This window comes from Porites lutea, chromosome 13, assembly GCF_958299795.1.
Source record: "Porites lutea chromosome 13, jaPorLute2.1, whole genome shotgun sequence".
Lineage (NCBI taxonomy): Eukaryota > Metazoa > Cnidaria > Anthozoa > Scleractinia > Poritidae > Porites > Porites lutea.
In genome coordinates this window covers 2019446-2038463 of record NC_133213.1, presented here as the reverse complement: position 1 = coordinate 2038463, position 19018 = coordinate 2019446, and the positions used below count along the sequence as shown (strand labels likewise).

Genomic DNA, 19018 nt, shown 5'->3' with positions numbered 1-19018 from the left:
CTCTGTAGTCAAGCGCTCTACCGACTAAGCAATTATGCGAAACTGAAAGTTAAGGAATAGGTATTTAGAATGGTTCCATTTGAAATTTTTTTAAGGATTTTCTATAAAACACCGAGAGTCGTGGCTCTTTTATCCTGGGCACGAGTACCGAGAAAAATCATTCGTTTCCAATCCCTTTCGAAATGAATGCACGCGTCTTTCCTGGGCATCAGTATGTAAAATCAACATGGCGGCTTTCGTGTGGGCTAGAAGACTTAATCAATCTTCTTTCTTAGGGTGTTTTCTGTCTAATCTCTCCTTTGTATCCGAAAGCCGTAGTTTTTTTAGGTTAGGTCTGTATGCTGGAGATCTCAAAAGTAGAAAACAGGGGCTTCTTCGACGAGATTTTTCAACTGAAGAGGTGAGTATAAATTTTGTAAGCTTTCAATTCGACAATGTCACATTGAACAGTACCATAGCTGGAATGTGAAACTAGCTTATTATTTTGATCTCCCAAGAGATCACTTTCCCATATACGGGATGGATTATTTGACCAATCAACAGCAATCCCCTGTCCCTCAAACAGCAATGGCGTTTTTCAGGTTTCCCTTTTCCGCAATTTCGTGTCCAACAAAGGAAATAGAAAATGTCTACATGCAGGTTCGTGGGGGGAGGTTTGTAACGTATATCGGATATTGAAATTAAATATTTGTGTGGCCTCCTACTCCAATTCCAATTAATGGAATGGCTCATTTCTTAATAATTTTTCATTTCTTAGTAATTATTACTATCCCAAGCAGTGCTTTATAATTTTGTCCTTACATCAGATCTTCTTAATCAAAAACAAAATTTTGGGACAGGGATTTGCTCTAGGAGACACCTGTGGTGACCTATAGTCCTGCTTTCTCTATGCAGCAGAGTGATGTAGATAGACGAGTCATGATTACATTAAAAAGGGAAGAAACTGAAGGACAAGTACTGTCAGAGCTGCATGAAAAGGATCTTCTTGATTACTTTTCCTCTTATGGAAAAATTCAGCATGTAAATTGGATCCGAGACAGGGCAACTAACGCTGTCAAGGGCTATGGATTTGTCACGTTTTACGACACAGATTCATTTAAGGAGGCCGTAAAAAGAAAGCGGCATATGCTGGGTGGAAGACAAGTTAATGTGTTTCCAGCTACCGAAAGGGAGAAAAACTCCAGCATTCAAAAAAGAAAGATTGTAGTTAAGCGACATAGAGGATGGAAAGGTGAAATGGATTTAACAAGGATACAAGATTACTTCTCAAAGTTTGGAGAGATAGAGAATGTCGATGCAAAAAACCTGCAAATCAAAGGATACATGCATATCACTTTTAAAAATGAAGAAAGTGTGGAAAGTATTTTATTGGATAATCAGCATGACATTGATGGTGAGATAATGTTTGTGTTGAGAACACACAGTTCTGATCAGCAATGGAATCAGTGGCGATTAGAGAAAGAGCTAATCCAAAAATTAAAGATCCTAAAGAAAAAGGAAGGTCTCCAAGTTAATGAGAAGATGGGAACTCATGTAACAGTTGTGATTCCCAAAAAATTCAAGCGTTGTATCAATGAAGAAAGTTTAGAAGGGCACTTTTCTTCTTATGGAGAAATTGAGAAAGCATTTATCCTACGTAATGAAGTCACAATGGAATCAAAAGGATGTGGGATGGTTACATTTAAAGACTCCCATGTTGTAAAAGAGATCCTTGCAGCTGGAAAACATAAGATAGATGATGTTGAAATTTTTGTGAAGAAGTCGTTGATTGATGATGAGTAAGCTTAAGATGTTACTGTACTTTTAAAGAGCAAAATGGCATCTTCCTTTGCTCAGTTTTTTAGAACATAATTGTAGCAAGAAATTAAGGAGCATTAAAACTTCAGTGAAAGGGGAAAGGCTGTCTTTGTTAAAAAGCATCAGTGATAAAGTAGTAATTCTGGTTTTATCATCTGAATATTGTGAGTATAAATGCTAAGGCTATTTTAGTAGTGAATTTCTGACATGGTGTTCAAAACATCACCTTACAAAAAATATTTCAAGGAAATACACTATTTTTTTTGAAAAGATTGTTTTGTTCTATACAGATTGATCTATGAAAGCGTTGTGCCTTCTTTACCTGTTTTAAAGTAGTTGCTATGATGTTGGTAATACATCGTTTTTTAAAATTCTTTCTACCTATTGAATATTTATAAATTAATGTTAATGTTTTTTTTTCTCATGGAGAGTCAAAGAATAACACACTTTCTTAAGGATATTACATGATCAACAATAACCACTATACTGGCACTCTGAATTCTCAGTTACCAAACAGTCTTCCAATGAGGTAGACACCCTAGTAAGATGTGGACAAGTTATACATGTGAAAATTGCGAGAGGTGAAATGTGATGTCTATGTATTAGTGGTGAGCAATGCAAGGCACAATACTGTAGCTGAAGTAACTTTTTGCCACTATCATTTTCCACATACTTTATAGGCTTTCTTAAAGTCCTTCGCTTCTCATTTCCAGTTCCAGCAGTAGGCCCCGAAGCAAAGGACTAGCCTGTGAACACTGGAAATACGTTTGCGTTCGCAAGCTAAAACAAGTCAATCTCCCGCTCTCTAACTCTTGTTTGCGGCAGAAAACATTAAAAAAATCTCCTCCTTTCGCTTGGTGCTGGAGAAAAAACTTTTAGCTCATCTTGTGGGCAAGTCTACATGCCTTACAGCTTTCATCTCCTTGCCCTTGCCCTAGCTATTTTGTTTAAAAGCTTTTTAATTTTTACTCTTATGCAGACATTATACATGTATGCCTCTTAGCATATTTGAGTGTGCTTGTCATGCAGGCCAAAGACACTGTTGCAAGATGTACACCTTTGTAAGGTAGAAACTCCTTTCAATCTTTCTTGTACTAAAGCTACTCAAAAAATGTTTCCAGTGCTAACTGGAGCTCTTTAAGAACCAAGATCATAGATCCAGGATCTCCAGGGTTGCTTCTGTTTGTGGATTTAACAACATGTAAGACTTCAGTTGTCATGTCCTTGATTTCCTTGAGCTGATCTGTGCAGGCTTTGACTTTCATTTCTTTATCTTTGTTTTTGTTTGCTGTGAATACATAACACACAATAACAAATCAGCTAGATTTAACTCTTTCACTCTGAGAGTGTGTTATGAAGACTTGCGACCTGACTTTTGAGTTTGTGGACGACATTTTTATGTATTATGTGAATGTAGTTTCACTCGATACTTTTTGGCTTGAGCGTAATGAGTTTGAAGACATAAAGTCATCATACGGGCACCCAAAGAATATTACTTTGTGGGAACAACCCATCAAAAGCTTCCGAAATGTTACCTTCCGCCCACCTTACCAATCAGATTGCTTCATGCCAGTTTTCAGTTGTAATTCTGTTTATACGTTCATACGAAAATCGCTTCATTTGCTTGAATCAATAATTATAAGAGCGCATCCTGAAACAAGATTCAGGCCTGATTTCCTTTGTATGCTGGCCTTACTCCCTGACAGAGATTGTACAAGTCATAGTACCCACCTTTTGATGTACGGCGAATGATGACTGCGACTTTCTTTAAGACAACATGTATAATGCCACTCGCCATTTCAACGTGACTGACAGGAAAACAGAAAAAAAAACGAAAAAGTTTTTTCAATTAGAATGCACTTTGTTTTATAGGATACATCATTACAATCAAAGATTTCAGTCTTCCTTGCAGCTAATGTGGCTCTTTTTGACCTATTTGTAACCTTGCCGTGGCGCAAGTGCCAGTCAATCTGACTTAAATCAAGGGCCAAATACAACGCCTGTTCGAGAAAAAAAAAATGCACGTTTTTTTTCTTTCCTCCTCTCTCTCTTCCACGGTTTCAGTTTGTTGTCCTGCTTTTCTCATATTTCGTTACGTGCACGTCAACTGAATGGCCGGCCGCAACACTATGGAGGAATTTAGGCACGATATTTCTGCCGTGTAGACCCGAAATAAGTTTTGGTTATGCATTAACTACAAAGTCTGAACCAATCAAATAGTGTTTACCTGTACTCTGAAATAGAGTTTTGCGTGTTATGTTTATGTTTAGCCTTCTATGAAGTAGTGAGCTCTAGCCGTTTATTTATATCCACCATAAATACCGTAATACAGGATAAAAGCATAGACAAGTAGTACTTGTTGAATAAAAGCGAAATTATATTAAACCTGGCATGATGTTGGGCAGAAATGAATCCTTTAAGCTTTGGAAGGACTAGCACAAAAAGATCCAGAGACCACATTGAACTGTTGACGAAAACAGAGGAAAGTACGTTATTTCTATCCAGGAGCCTTACCTAGTACCAGTTTGTATGAATCACTCCCATAGATAAGCTGTAGGAATATATCTTATCTCCGATCCTACATGTAACTAGCACCCAGCAGGATTTTTCCTTGGTTTCGAAAACTAAAGATTTTTTCTTTACTAAAATGCCTCCCAAAGGCACGGAGAAAACTCGTGGCTAGAGGGTTCTCCAAGTAATCTTGCTGTGATTTTTACAAAGAGGTCCAACTTCTACCGTAATAGTAGGAACGCAACACTTTCTTGTTCTCCATACCATTTAATTAAAGATTATATGTTGAAGGATTTACCGCTATGCAGGAGGGGTTGATTAGGGAAGAGGTTCGAGAGAGGTGATTAAGGGTCATTCAAGTCGTTCATATCTCATAAAAGTGCCTACTATAATTTTTGAAACAGAAGATATTGAAAATTAGCCAGGTTAAATATGAGATTTTCTTCATTTCGAAGAATTTACGTTCTTGAACGACTTTTCCCCATTTAGAAATAAAACGAAGTAGGCGCAAACATTCGGCGCAACGATTTCTGGGATTATTTGGGTGGGCAAGCGTAGCCCACGTTCGATATATTAAAATTCTAACATGAAAACCAACAAAACCGACTTGAGGTTTCTCTTTTGTACCCACTCTCCCCCAGGAGAGTTTCTAGAGTGGGGAATTTTAATTCAATTGATCTCACCAACTGCTGGGTAACTGTTGAAGTATGTTCAGGAACAGTGCATAGTCACGTGCTTCTTGTGAATATAAAGAAGTCTCTTGTTCAACATTTGTCATCCCAGTCAAATTAATGCAGGCCTTTATAGCGTCTATTGGCTTTCCGCCATTCCACAGCTCATGAACATGAAGGATTATCTAGAGAAGGTGTTCAAGTCTATCATTAGAGGGATTTTCACACCATCATTTAGCTTGAATACCTATTAGGCCTATGGATTGGGGCGATGATGATACTGTTGAAGATGTGTATAATTTTGATGGGGATGATGACTTTGGTAATGATGATGATGACGATAATGACGATGACGATGATGATGATGATGGTGACGATGATGATGAAGATGACGAATGATGATGATGATGACGATGGCAATACTGATGATGATGATAATGCTGCTGCTGCTGATGATGATGATGATGATGATGATAGCTCTGTTTGTGGTGGTGGTGATTGACTTACATTTGTGCTAGAAGTTACCGAGGAATGTCTCTTACCCAGGTCCTTCTTGATAGGGAATCGTAAACGTCTCGATGGTGACTTAGCATGTTCTCAAACAATACATCATCCTACAAGTTAAAACATACTGCTCTTATACTCCAAAGAATTAAAAAGCAATGTGAAAAGATGTGTCTACTTCCTAAACAGAAGTCACGGAATAGCCTAATTTTTTAGTGAAGTCACTAACCTCTGATACCACTGGACAAGATGACGACCGAAATTGTTTTGTCATAGTGTTACAAGACAAAGTAGAGGAATGTGAGCTACGCAAATTTCTTTCCTGGGTCTCCAAGGGACTCCAATGCTTTCTCTCTGATGCCTGAGATTCAGATACAGTCCTTTTATAAAGAAACCTTCGAAGAAAGGAGGGTTCATTACTAAAAGAACTCTTTTCATCTGCTATCAAGCGTCCAGTCTTTGTTAGATCTATATTAGACACAACTGAACCGAACATTTTAGACGGAACATTCGGATCTTCTTCAGAATCTTTCGGATTGAAATCATTAAAGTCTTCAGAAGGTGTCCTATCAGGACACATTTTTACGTCCGTTTGAGTTTTGTTCGTATTTTCTTTGCCTTTGGAATTGCCATGTAACGCCCGCGATCCTAACTGTAGCGTCTGATTAATCAAAGCAAGATTTTCATCCCGTTCTTGGAGAGCTTGTTCGTATGTTACCATGTGGATTCCAAATCCAGATGAGACATCGTTAGATCGCTGAATATTATTCTCTGTGTTTACAAGTGAGTGGTGACGAAAAAGTTCATTGTCACTGGAATGATATTCATGCCCTTTTCCTAGTATAAAATCCCCACCCTTGTTTTGAGACTTAAGTTCATTCAATTCATCTGACGAGTGGGAGCCGCTCTGCATTGATCCGCCTTCGTAACTTGATTCTAGCGAGTCCAACAACGTTCTTTCCAGGAATTCCTCAAACTGGGAATCATTCTTAGATCCTGCATCAGCGTCTTCTTTGCTTCTTGAGCACATGTCAGAGTCCTTGTCTAATAGGAGAGAATCATTGATTTTCAGCGATTCAAAACTGATTTCAGTCGGAAATGAGCGTGAATATTTCCAGACCTTACTAAAACTCGGGCTTTTTACTTCTTCTTGACGCATGTTACCATTTAGGTCTTCGTAGCACCAATTTACCGTTTCCTTTTGCACTAGTTTGTTTTTAGCCTTAAGAACTATTTCGGCGACAAATTTTACTGCAATATCTTTGGCCGTCTCCTTGATGCATCTCGAAAATGCCACTTCACATATCTTTCCAACAATCGTAGTAGCAAACGTTTGTAGACTACGCGCCTCATGAGCTCCAAATGGCTCTATTGAAAAGGAATCTGATCCCGACAAGTTTGATGAACTTTGCCACTCCATTTCGATTGATCCAATATGTTTTATGGTCCTGCCTTTACTGTTTGCTGTTTCACACTCTCTATTTCCAACCTTGGAAGAATCGTTCTCCTCTGTTGACTTTTTTGACAGATAAAAACCAACAAAGGAGTCACTGGCCGAAACGTCACTAGAAGAGTACCATTCAGGTTGGTTACTTTGCACGCATTTAGGATCTACCCTGTAAGAGCTTTCGTCCTTTTCGCTTTTGCACGATACCAAATTTACGCCATGCTTTCTTCTTTCTTGACAATTCTTTGTATGCAGAGGCCTGATTAAATTGCTCTCAAAATCTGGGTTTTGCTCGTTAGTGTCAGACTTCGTTTTTTCTTTTTCTTTGCCCTTTCTTGTCAGAGAACACTTGACAGGAATGCTTTTATCTTGACCTTTTCTCTTTTCTTTTTCGTTAGCACTTGTTTTGCGCAAGAACTGTGGACGAGACAGCACAGGTGTGGCTAAAATGCCCGCTTTGGAAACCTGGGACTGAGCCTCGATACCAAGTAGATTCGACTGTTCTCGACATTCTTGTGTACTATTTTCCGTATCAGAACAGTACCCTGTTGAAAAAACAAAACAAAACAACAATAACAACACCAACAAAAATCATTGTCTTTTTGTCGTTTCAACGGTTAATGTATAAAATACGTTCCATACCTTTTTTCTACGTTCGCTTTATGTCATCTACAAGGAGCCGATTACTCTTTACTGTGTGCGTTTTTATGGAGTGATTGTTAACCTGGGGGAGGGGGATACTCCGTTATATAAGCTATATAGGTATGTGCCGCCCCATCGGGTATAGGGTTTTTGCGCCTCCCCTTCGGAAGATAGTTGTATATTGTCCATACAAAGAAAAATAAGAGACTGCTCGCAGTCTGCTAAAAACTGTTAGGAGATTTCCGTAGATAAACGAGGCAGAAAGAAAGAGTGAATATGCGAATTCGAAATGGCTTTGAGGAATTTTTTTGTTTGCGCTTTTCTAAGTAATGATAACATGATTTCTGCCTCAAGGCCAGGTCTGAAAACGGGTATGGATTTTAGAGGGCTGGTCTGAAAACGGGTGAGGAAAATTACATTATTTGGTCTGAAATAGGGTCAGGATTTGGAGAATCGAGTGGCACGCCCACACCAAGAATTGCCAGGAGTACCCTCCGGGTGTTAACAAACTCATGTTGTTAATTTGGTAATACACTCGACTCCCGATAATTTTAACCTTCAAGGGAAATAGAAAAAAGTTCGTGTTACCGGGAGTTCGAGTTATCGAGGGTAAATTATATAGAAAACGATCTGAAGGGAAATGAAAATTGCTTCGAGCTCGAGTAAGCGGGAGGTTCGAGTTATAGAGGGTTCGAGTTGTCGTGAGTCAACTGTATATACCTCGTGAAGTTTGTAGTCCTCTTGATAAGTTTATCCTGGTTTCTTCTTTCCTGGAAAAACAATTATGAGAAGAATCTTGGGATGAGAGAGAGGTATTCACTTTTCACCCGGCCACATGGTATTTGGAGCTAAATATTTCACATCATTTGCTAATATACTTAAAACGCAAAACCCTTAATTCAAGGCAAAATAAATGTATAATAGTCAATTCTTTCGGTTTCTTTCGAATACCCTGGTACCGTCTCCGTTAGCATATTCGCAAGTACTATGACGCCCTAGCAAGTACCCTCTTTGACTAAGAAATCCAGCTAAAAAGATAAGCCAAAAGATGGGAGAGATCCTTGAAATCACTTTCGTATCTCTATAACTACTGGCAACAAACCTTTTCATTGTTTTTCCAGGCCGTATGCAGCTCAACCAATTGGCACCTAATTCGTTTTTCTCTTCATCCTTCATGTCTTTAATTTTTTTCAAGTTGATAAGCTTCAGGGTCTTCGGCAAAACTTGGTCTTTGAGAAAGCCCAACAGCTCTTTACACTGCTTAGCGGGACGACCATTCTTGATGGTTACATTTAGCGTAGCCAAGGCGGGTCCGTGAGGTTTATGGTACTTTTTACACATCTCTCGAATTTGTAAGTTGAGCTGGAGCCCATCTCCGTTAGTTTCGTCTCCAGCCTGGATATAATAATAATAATAATAATGATGATGATGATGATGATGATGATGATGATGATAACTAGTTATAATTATAATAACTGGTAATAACCCAAGGTTACGAAGTACGGGCGACAACGATCGAAGCAAAACGCTTTTGGTCGATCGCTGCTTTACGTAAGTTTCGCGTGACAAATTGTCCAAAAAACGCGTGATCCGATTACGATTGACAATAGGTCCAAACGCGCGTGATCAAATTGCGCTATGTGCGTTCCATTCATTCGTAGTGGAAGTCTGTGGAAGTCCAAACAAATACATGAGACGCATGCGCAATAACAACCTAGAGATTAGGATTGCGGGCTCCTCTTGTCGCCCGTAATAAAGAGAAACTGCAAGGATGTGGGACATGAGAACTGTGCAGGTGATACCGATTGTTGTAGGATCATTGGGAAGTGTGACAAATAACTTGGATAAGTGGCTGGAAAAGTTGCACAAAAGAATTAGTATTTCATTTTTAAAAAAACTACGCTACTAGAAACAGCAAGGATTTTAAGGAAAGTTTTGGAGTTACATGGGAAAGGAGGTGAACTCTAAGGGGCCTTTGGTCATGGGTTATGACTAGCTTCCTTAGCAAGTTAATCGGTATGAGATCAGCCAGTGTACAAAGCAAGAAATAATAATAATAATAATAATAATAATAATAATAATAATAATAATAGTAACAATGATAATAATAATAATAATAATAATAATAATAAACACATGGATTTACGTTTATCTTTTTTGTATGAACGTTCAGATGACACTACTAAGAAAACTCAGCTGTGTTAGTCAAAAAAATAAAAAATAAAAAGCACGAAATTTAACGGACGACTTATGAAATCAGTATTGAACAAAAGTGAACCGCGTATTGAATATTCATATCAATTCAGCATTTAGCAATTAACTTACAAGACAAATCGAATTGAAATGACGCTAAATTCAGTTTGAGATTTTATATTAAATGAAATAAGGCAGGTACTATTTAGTGCTCTGCATACGAATATTCGTCCCTTTTGGGCCAATGTACTGAAGAAAAAAATTCCCTCCTCTTTCGCCGCCAAAACAAAGCTCTCAACGGGAGAGAAATACTTGACGCCAATTTCATTTGAATGAATAACATGAAAATGTACAAAGTAAAAAGTAAATCTTCTGTCTTGCGAACCTTTAACGCTAGTCTAATCCTACATATTTCGTTTTTTTCCTCTTTCAAGCAACAGCAAAGGGAAATTTTTTTTGTCTTTTTTACAGAGTCTACAGGCTGTAAGGAAGATTTCAAAATTAAAATGTATGTGGCAAAATATTTACGGATCTCTTAGTGTATTTCACAGAAAAAGCATAGATTAGAATATCGTCTCCGGCGCCTTGCGAAGGCTCGCTTCGACTTGCTACCTTGAAAATATTTAGTACAGACCTCGATTTGGGCATCACAGCTAAATTTCTTGCCTATAAGAGAAATTGCTGGCATTTTGGTTTCGTTAGCTGATTCCCCTTTCGTCTTCTCCGCCGAAGCCAAGCAACAAACAAATTTTCTTAGCTTCGTTTCCGACAATAGCAGGTGAACTCTGTAGGCGCTAAATACATTAGCATAAATTATTTATAATTTTTGACACATTGTCAGACGCCTAAAACGCTTTTTCCCATTGGAAGAAATCAAGGCGAGTTGGTCTTTAGCTGATAAAAACATTACCAATTTTTATCTGTAAATCTGCTAAATGTGTTTCACACATTAAAATTTTACCGTTGAAGGATCTGCTCTATTCATAAACAATAATGGGCCAAGGAGTGCAGCTGAGTTCAGAATTGACTGACGAGAGCTAACGTATTCATAGAGCAACAGGTTTCGCTCTCGCTATCACTGATACGAAATCCTTTGTCAACAAAACCTTCGAAAATATTATATCCCTAACCGGAAGGACTTGGCATCATATCTTATAGACAATATTTTCTCTCGCTCTCTTTTTGTTTCTTTTTTTTAATTCGAGGTTCTTCTACGGGAGGAATTAGTGGTCACAAAAAACAATAATACAGGAATGATATCAAATCCTACTTTCATCGGCTGCTGACAAGCTAATTATTGGTTTGTTCCATTGATAAGATGTGTTTTCGTCAATGGCTGGTTATATGAAATATTTAAGTTACTACTTTAGACGACACGAAGTAAAACGTTATGATTATATTATTACTTTTCAGAGCGTTACGTTTCTTTCCTTCGCCTGACACTTTGATGCTTTCTTCATTGTTATTTAAATCTTCCTTTTTCATAGTTCTATGCAAAATTCATGAAGGTAGCTGAACAGGTATATTTGCCATAATTTGTTTTTCAGTCTGTTTATGTGACCGCTATTCGATTAGACAAGATTGAAGAAGCTTTATTAATTCACATACACGAAACTTATTACAATGGAACCTCGATATAACGAAGGGCCTAGGGACTGGCAAAATCTGTTCGCTATAACGAGGTTTCATTAAATCGAGGCTCTTTTTCATATATTTTACTACTACTGGGGCAAAAAACATCGTTCGTTATACCGAGGACTTCGTTACGTAGAGGTCCGTTATTTTGAGGTTCTGCTGTTATATGTCAGGTTTGCTAGGCAACTCTAACTTTGTCAGTTTGGGTAAAACTGTTCTGTTTCACTCATTTACGAGAGAGAGAGAGAGAGTCGTGGATGAGAGGACAACAAACGTGCCCTCTTTACAATACTTTAACATGTGAACAGTAAGCTCGGACGTCAGTATACAAAGGCGCCACTGGTAGCCGCTCTCAGTCCATTTAAGAGCTTACTGTACCAACCCAACCCGTGATGTGAATGATGTGACGTGTGAAGGTTGACCACAACACCGGGATCTACGTCCCCTACTCTTTTCGAACAGTGGTGTGGTTCTTTAACGTCCCACAAGAACCAGATAAGTGTAAGTGCTGTGAGACGGGACCTACGGTTTTTCGTCCTTATCCGAGAAGACTAGAAAGTCTAACCGTTTGCAGATGTCATTACAAAGGCAGCACTTTCTTCTCAGTTATTTTAAAGACCCTGAGTGTTGGTCCGGCCGGGGTTCGAACCCGTGACCTCCCGCTCAGCAGACCGGCGCTCTCCCAACTGAGCTAACCAGGCGTCGGTATGATATAAATGTAAAGAAAATAATCGTCTCGACATAACAATTTCCATTAAATAAGGAGACAGTTGATATTGTTGGATTAGGTAGGAAAAATTGGTAGGTGGAACGCAAAAACACTTAATCTTAAAGTTGGTAATCCCCTTCCCTTTCAGCACCTGTAATTTTACGAAAATAAATAAATAATTAAATAGTAATAATAATAATAATAGTAATAAAAAAATTCATTTCAGTTAAAAAAAACTCATTTCAATTAAAAACAACAACAATAACAATTATAATAATAATTATAATAATAATAATAATAATAATAATAACAGGGCTCAAACAACAGATTTTAGAGCTGGTTTTTAATACTAGCATTTTTTTTTATTGATGTGCAGTCATCTCATCTGACTCTTTCTTCCATACAAGCCTTCGGAAATACAAAGGATGTCCATGGAAGGTTCCCCTTTGTTCTTTCAAAACTCTTTCCACCTCCCTTTTATCAGAAAATCTGACAATACAAATCAACTTTTTATCAACTAACACTCGATGCTGGTTCAAGAATACTCCATTTGGAACAACTCCAAAAGTTTTTTCAAAGTACTCTTGCACAGCAATAGGACGCGCTGCCAATGGGAGACCCTCAACAGATAGTTTCAGCTCACGGAGCCTTGCTGATGCAAGATTGCTTGGATCATGATATCTTGATACTTTGACCTCTGATCCATTAATGATATGAAACTTGTTTTCTAAAATGCCATCAACTATGTCTTCATGTGGAAAACGAACAAAAGCCACATTGGCATCTTTGTCAAAACTGTAAGACGCATTGCCACCATGTACAATGAAGTCAACACACTCAACAATGCCAAACTTTTCAAAGTAATCTCTTAAGTTTTCCACATTTAAATCATCAGGAACTGACGTTATGGAGATACATTTAGTTTTTCCTGAGAATTCCTTGGGTTTACGTGGGAACTCCATGACTTGTGCATCAATGTCTTGGTTTGCGATCTTTTGGGTTGGTTGTTCAAGTGCTTTCTTCACTGCAGATAATGACCTAAACATCACGTAGTAGCTGCAAAGATTTTGGTCTTTTGGATCCTTCTGAGCTAAGATCACTTTATTGACTTCTCCAAATTGAGAAAAGTGATCTTCAAGCTCCTTTCTGCAAACGTTCTTTGATATCTTGTTCACAAGCACAGTCAATTCTTTCTTTTGACGTTCAGCTGGCTTCGCCATTTTCAATGGAATGTCTACCTTGACGTTATGACCATCGATAATGTGGGAGTCTGCTCTTGCAAGAACTTTCTGAGCACTTTTGGCATCGCGAAACGTCACAAAGGCGAACCCTCGAGGGAAATTAGTAAGCTTATGGCGAAAGTATTCCAGTTTCTCAATCTCACCATACTGCGAGAAATATTTAAAAACTGTATCCTCAGTAGTGTAATCTTTACCCTTCAGAAGATTTCCAACGTGTAGTCTCCGGATACTTGTGTCAACTGTTCTGAGATCTCTCTTTTCTTCATGTCCAGTAGATTGTACTTCACTCAAGTCTGTCGACGTTGAAAAGACATTCTGCACGTTGAGAGATCGTAAAAGTGGAAGAAACGATGGGCCAGTGCGGCAGAATACAGAATTTGCGGATGTTGATCGTAGGAGAAACAGCGCCATCTTGGATTCTTGAGAGTATCCTTAAGTACGAAATGAATCATGGGAAGCACTTTCGTCGTGCCAGTACTCCTCTTTAGCCGCGGTCTCGCGGGAAGCGAGAAAAGCACTCGAGACTCGTGAACACCTTATAAACAGCCAATCTCGACCCCCAGGCGCGCGGCAAAAGATGCTTCAATGCCCAAATGCCACACCATCTGCTCGACCCAGTTCCGTCATGCGTGGAAGAGCTCTGGGGTTGAGAGTGATAAACAGCCACTTGATCCAACTGCAAAAAATGAATTAAATGACCACTGACGATCATGGTCTAGCCTTCCCAGCAAACTTCTTCAGGGCCATCATACCGCAGCTGTCCTTCCAATGAAGAACTGCCCTGAGCCGGTGTAAGAGCCAAGACAAGGACCCATCTGGGAAAAGCTGTGTAAAAGGCGGACGACTAAATTTAAAGTCTGATATCAATTACAGCTAGTGCAGGTTTTTTCGTTTTGTTGGCTAGTTTTGCCGTTTAGAGAAAGGAATCAGTTAAAAAGGCATGATAAATTGTACTGTGTTTAGAGATCTTCAACACAGAAAACAATATCCATTTCAAAATCTCAGCCTGGGGTTTATTCCTAAAATATTCTTAAATTTTCCAAAATTTCAGTCTTGATATTCTTATACAAAAAAGGGTGTAGCCTGCAAGCATTTTTTCCCACCCCCTCAGCTCTGGCCATGACTTGCTCGCGGAATAACTTTCTGGCCCCAGTTTTTCAAAAGCTGGATAACGCTATCCATTGGATCAATCACTATCCCGTGGATAAGCATAAGGGAAATCAATATTGCACTATCCAGTGGATAGAGTTTATCTGATGCTATCCACCTTTTTAACAAATGTAGCTTAAGGATATTATTATTATTATTATTATTAAATGTTATTATTATATTATTATGCATTATTATGCAGCTGGCACAGGTTGTTCAAATGTGGAATAGTGCTATATACCAGATATTAATCACTATCTAAGTATATGTATTGTGGAAACCAATAATATTGCTGTTGTCAATGTGCCATTAATATTGCATGAAACATTGGACAGAGATTTATCCGGTGGTAGTGTTATCCAGCTTTTGTACAGCTTGATGATTGATTTCATGTGATACAGTTAGTGAATGTTTGGCTTTTTTAAACAAATGGCTGCTCCATTTAGCTGATGTCTTAGGGAGAGGAAAATCAGACAAGCCATAAAAACATTAATTCTCTGTCTCTGTTGGAGGTTAAGTCCATGCGGACCATGAACTTAATCTGAAATGCAATGTTCTTTGTATCATTTGAGATATCAACAGCTTTTATGACAGATTATGATTGTTGTTTACCTCTACTGTTTGTAAGCCACTTTTTCTGCAAAGAACAGAGTCTGGTGAAAATTGTCAAACACAATGGAGGAAAAAGTCATGTTCACCATGCTCACATTTACATCAAAGTCAAGTTTATTTGTATTAGCATATCTTAAAACAACTCTGTTCAAACTTTGCTTCATAGCCTGTAAATAAGAAAATACATTTGCTACCAAGAGAGAGGGAAAAGGCTGTTCAGAGCTATCTGTTTGGTTAAAATAATAATTAATATGTGAAGTTTTACTGATGATAGCCAAAGGACTAGCAACAGATTATCAAAATAATGATTTATCAACACATAACTGGATGAGTTATTAGCCTGCATCACAGACAAAACTTAACTCTGGTTAAGTCCATCTGCGAAACAAGCACTGGAATCCTTGTTCAGGGCCCCTTCCTGTCTACCAGGATTTGAGCACACACCATGACTGGCCTGTTAGAAAAGCCATTGTCAGTTTGCCAATCAGGATGAAAGGAAATTCAAAACACCAATTCATTAAGTCTCTGGGGGACCCACAACAAGGCTCACAATGCTGCTTTGTAGATGTTCGTAAGCAAGGTTAAATTATGTCTGCAATACAGGCTAGTTGCTTATCTCTTTAGTTCATTTAATTAATTTTAATTCCCCACTATATCAGAGTTTTTTCTTGAATTTCTCCAAACAAGTCGACGGAAATGCAATGTAGTTCCTTCAAATGTGACCTTTGGTTCTCGTAGAACCATTTCTACCTCATTTTGCTCTGAAAACCTGACAATGCAAGGAGTCTGGTTATTTCTAAGTACTTGACGCCTGTCAAAAAATACTCCAATTGGCACAATGTCAAAAGCTTTTTTAAGGTAGTGCCTTATAAGAGCTACACCCGTTGATAATGGAAGGCCTTCCACTGACAGTTTTAAATGCCGGAGCTTATCTGGGAGGTCAACAGCTTGGTCTCTATGTTTTGCAACATTTACATCTAATCCGTTAATGACATGATAACTCTTCTGTGTTATTTCTTCTACTACAGCTGCAGAAGAGAAACGAATAAAAGCCACATTGCGTTTTCCCTCTTCACCAGACATAAGTGGGATGTTGACAAGTAATTCCACCCACTCTACATCCCCAAATGCTAAGAAGTGATCTCTCAGATTTTCAACGGTAATCTGGTCTGGTACTGATGTTAGGACCAGCTTTTTGGTTTTTCCAATGATATGGCTTGACTGTGGAAATTCCATCACTTGCGATTCAGTTCTTTGCTCCCCGATTCTTTGTAGAGGTAGTTGTAAGGCTTCTTGCACACCTGATAAGGATGCAAACATGACATAGTAGCTGCTTAGATTTTCATCTGCGGGATCATGCTGGGCCAAGAACACCTTGTTCACTCTACCAAACTGTGAAAAGTGATCTTCGATTGCTTGTTTGCTTGTACTTCTTAAAACGTTTTTCACAAGAACAGTAAGATTTCTTTTTCCTTGAATAGCCATAGTTTGATTTCTTAAAGAAGCCACCTTGAGCGTCTGACCATCAATTATATGAGGTTCTTCGACTGCCAGGACTTTTTGAGCAACATGTACATCGCGAAATGTCACGAACCCAAATCCTCGACCGGACGGATCGCGAGGAGATTTAGTAGGAAATTCCATGAGCTCAACTTCACCAAAACTCGAAAAGTATTTGAATAACTCGTCCTTTGCGATTTGACGATTCTCTTTGGTAGTCTGTCCTTTAAAGAGATTACCAACGTAAATTTTTCTTAGGTTGATATTGTAATTTGAAGAAGACGAACGAGCGCTTGGCAAGCCACGTGGTGCATCTTCTCCGAGTTCACGAGCTTTAACCGACGTCCACAAGACTCTCTCTTGACCCGCATGCAATAAAGAATACCGATGAAGATTAACTGAAGGAAACAAATGTTTGGATACACTGAAGACTCTATTTGTGAGGGCATTTCTCCAACACAGCTGATGCAAGAAGGCCGCCATTTTGGATATTTGCCTTCCAAATGAAGAATCATGGGAAATTTTTGCAACGCCGGGGAGGACTGGGAAATAATACTTTTATTAAGATGGCGGCTTACACATGACATCGCAAAATTCCATGAAACTATTTGCATGTCTGTTGACGAATTCTTTCTTCGTCAGGACTTAGTGTTGTTTTCAACAGGAAAAAGGATTTATGTATTGATTTAGTTGCTAAAGTTGCTTGATGCAGCTGCATATTCTCAAAGTATCTTGAATCAACAATCTTCTCACGGCATGGATGTAGCTAATTTCCTGTCTGCTGTTTTTCCGTCGAAGGAAGACGAAAATATTGCGACTCCAAGGTAACAAAAATCTGTGATATCCTCAGTAAGGCCTAGTTAAATGTTTTAAATGCTTTTCCATTAGTAAAAGATGGAGCATTCGTCAAAAAGGCACATTCTTAAAGCACAAAAAAGGTCAATTTTGGATGTGTCAAAAATATGATGACGGCGATGGCTAGCTTGAGAGCACGCCCTCTCCCCATTATCTCTATGTCTTTTTAAAATTTTTTTCGTATCTCTTCTCTCCTCTTAAAAAAAGGAAAAGAAAAGAGAAAGAGAAAAACACGTAAATGCAGGATGGCTAGATTGCAGAAGCCCCTGCAGTCCTCCAAAAAATAAATTAATATTGTAAGTTAACAACAAACTGTACTATGAAATTAAAAATTGGACCAGCACAAAATATTTTGTACCAGTTTAATATATTCTGTACTGGTACAAAAACAAATTGTACCAAAGTGCAAATTGAACTTCAACATACCCACTTAATATTCACTTTTCTGCAGCTGCGGGAGAAGCACTTGTTTTACTTACTTTAATAGATTTAAGTATTCAGCATAATAGAACACGACTGCAGGACTGTGGAAGCGGGTTTTCAAGTAAGACATTAAAATACTAAATTTTAGTGAGCTGGATATTCTGGAATTGCTCCTTCAGGATATGGTGATGATGATGGTGATAATGATGATTATGTTTATTTATTTAATGTTTTTATTTATTTATATTTTTTGTCATTATTTGTAATGGTCTGGTTATGATTTTTGTCACCCTTGCAGAAGGTTATTGGAGTATGGCACCCTTCAAGATCATATTGATGAGATTCTAGCCCAATATGACGAGGAACCAAAACCAGGTATGCTTCTCCCTGTGATTAACAATGACTATTATTGGAGTACATGTATCTTAAAGGGTGAAACCTGCGCTGTCATTTAGGGCCGGAGGCCGGAGATTTCCCCCAGCAACTATGAACATGATCCCCAGCTACTTTTATAGGAATTAAAAGAAAAATGGAACTGAAAGAACTTCCTTCAGTCTGTAGCTGTTGAATAATAATGTTGAATAAACCAGCAACTTGAAATCTTAGCGATAGCCCTGAAACTCTCATTTTATATAAAGAAATTCTGGCCCAGGCCCTAATGGAAAGAGTGAATGAATGTGGAATGACCCTTCTGTTTATCCTGTAGTTTGAAATGTCAGACTGCTGCAAAAATGAAAGATGGTAAATTTTAAGCTAGGTAATTGAACATGTGAAAGATGTGATAATGAGAATGCTGGGTAGAGAACATGATGTGACCGGTAACTTTTTTTAAAACAGTACTGTACACAGGCTACAGTCATTTGAAAGTCTGTCTTTATTGGTATTGAGACATTGCTGGTTTACTTGAAATATTTACTCTAAAAATATTTGAATTTTCCTAGTAGTAACCAAAGGTTAGGAAGTGCTGGGATTAATCAAAGGTCAAAATGCTCTTGCTCCAATGCTCTACTGTTTTTAAGTTTCATGCGATAGAAGGCCAAAATGCACAGGATCAGATAATTAGCTATAGATGGTTCAAACAAGTGTGATCAGATTGCCCTTTGTGCATACCATTATTTATTCTAAGTAG

The 19018-nt window shown here is 38.3% G+C and overlaps 4 protein-coding genes across 4 annotated transcripts in view; 2 read left to right on the top strand and 2 right to left on the bottom strand.

The window, feature by feature from the left end:
* The first annotated feature begins 213 nt into the window (after nucleotides 1-213).
* LOC140922927 (uncharacterized) lies at nucleotides 214-1836 on the top strand. The gene is made up of 2 exons (XM_073372976.1): nucleotides 214-400; nucleotides 895-1836. The coding sequence occupies exons 1-2, from the start codon at nucleotides 227-229 to the stop codon at nucleotides 1780-1782; spliced, it is 1062 nt and encodes a 353-aa protein (XP_073229077.1). The 5' UTR covers nucleotides 214-226; the 3' UTR covers nucleotides 1783-1836.
* Nucleotides 1837-2804: 968 nt separating this feature from the next.
* On the bottom strand, nucleotides 2805-10533 carry LOC140923044 (uncharacterized). The gene is made up of 9 exons (XM_073373102.1): nucleotides 10400-10533; nucleotides 8675-8967; nucleotides 8293-8342; nucleotides 5713-7475; nucleotides 5522-5593; nucleotides 4992-5164; nucleotides 4184-4261; nucleotides 3529-3605; nucleotides 2805-3085 (listed from the first exon to the last, which is right to left on the bottom strand). Exons 1-9 carry the CDS (start codon nucleotides 10451-10453, stop codon nucleotides 2898-2900), a joined length of 2748 nt encoding a protein of 915 aa, XP_073229203.1. The 5' UTR covers nucleotides 10454-10533; the 3' UTR covers nucleotides 2805-2897.
* Nucleotides 10534-12442: 1909 nt separating this feature from the next.
* On the bottom strand, nucleotides 12443-17110 carry LOC140923565 (uncharacterized). The gene is made up of 4 exons (XM_073373639.1): nucleotides 15763-17110; nucleotides 15118-15278; nucleotides 13953-14026; nucleotides 12443-13781 (listed from the first exon to the last, which is right to left on the bottom strand). The coding sequence occupies exons 1-4, from the start codon at nucleotides 17092-17094 to the stop codon at nucleotides 12472-12474; spliced, it is 2877 nt and encodes a 958-aa protein (XP_073229740.1). The 5' UTR covers nucleotides 17095-17110; the 3' UTR covers nucleotides 12443-12471.
* Nucleotides 17111-17203: 93 nt separating this feature from the next.
* LOC140922655 (E3 ubiquitin-protein ligase RNF123-like) overlaps nucleotides 17204-19018 on the top strand; it is a 34961-nt gene continuing 33146 nt past the window's right edge. The window contains exons 1-2 of the mRNA XM_073372644.1: nucleotides 17204-17435; nucleotides 18188-18264. Of these exons, the coding sequence (XP_073228745.1) occupies nucleotides 17368-17435; nucleotides 18188-18264 (145 nt within the window). The 5' untranslated portion in view covers nucleotides 17204-17367. The remainder of the gene's footprint in view (nucleotides 17436-18187; nucleotides 18265-19018) is intronic.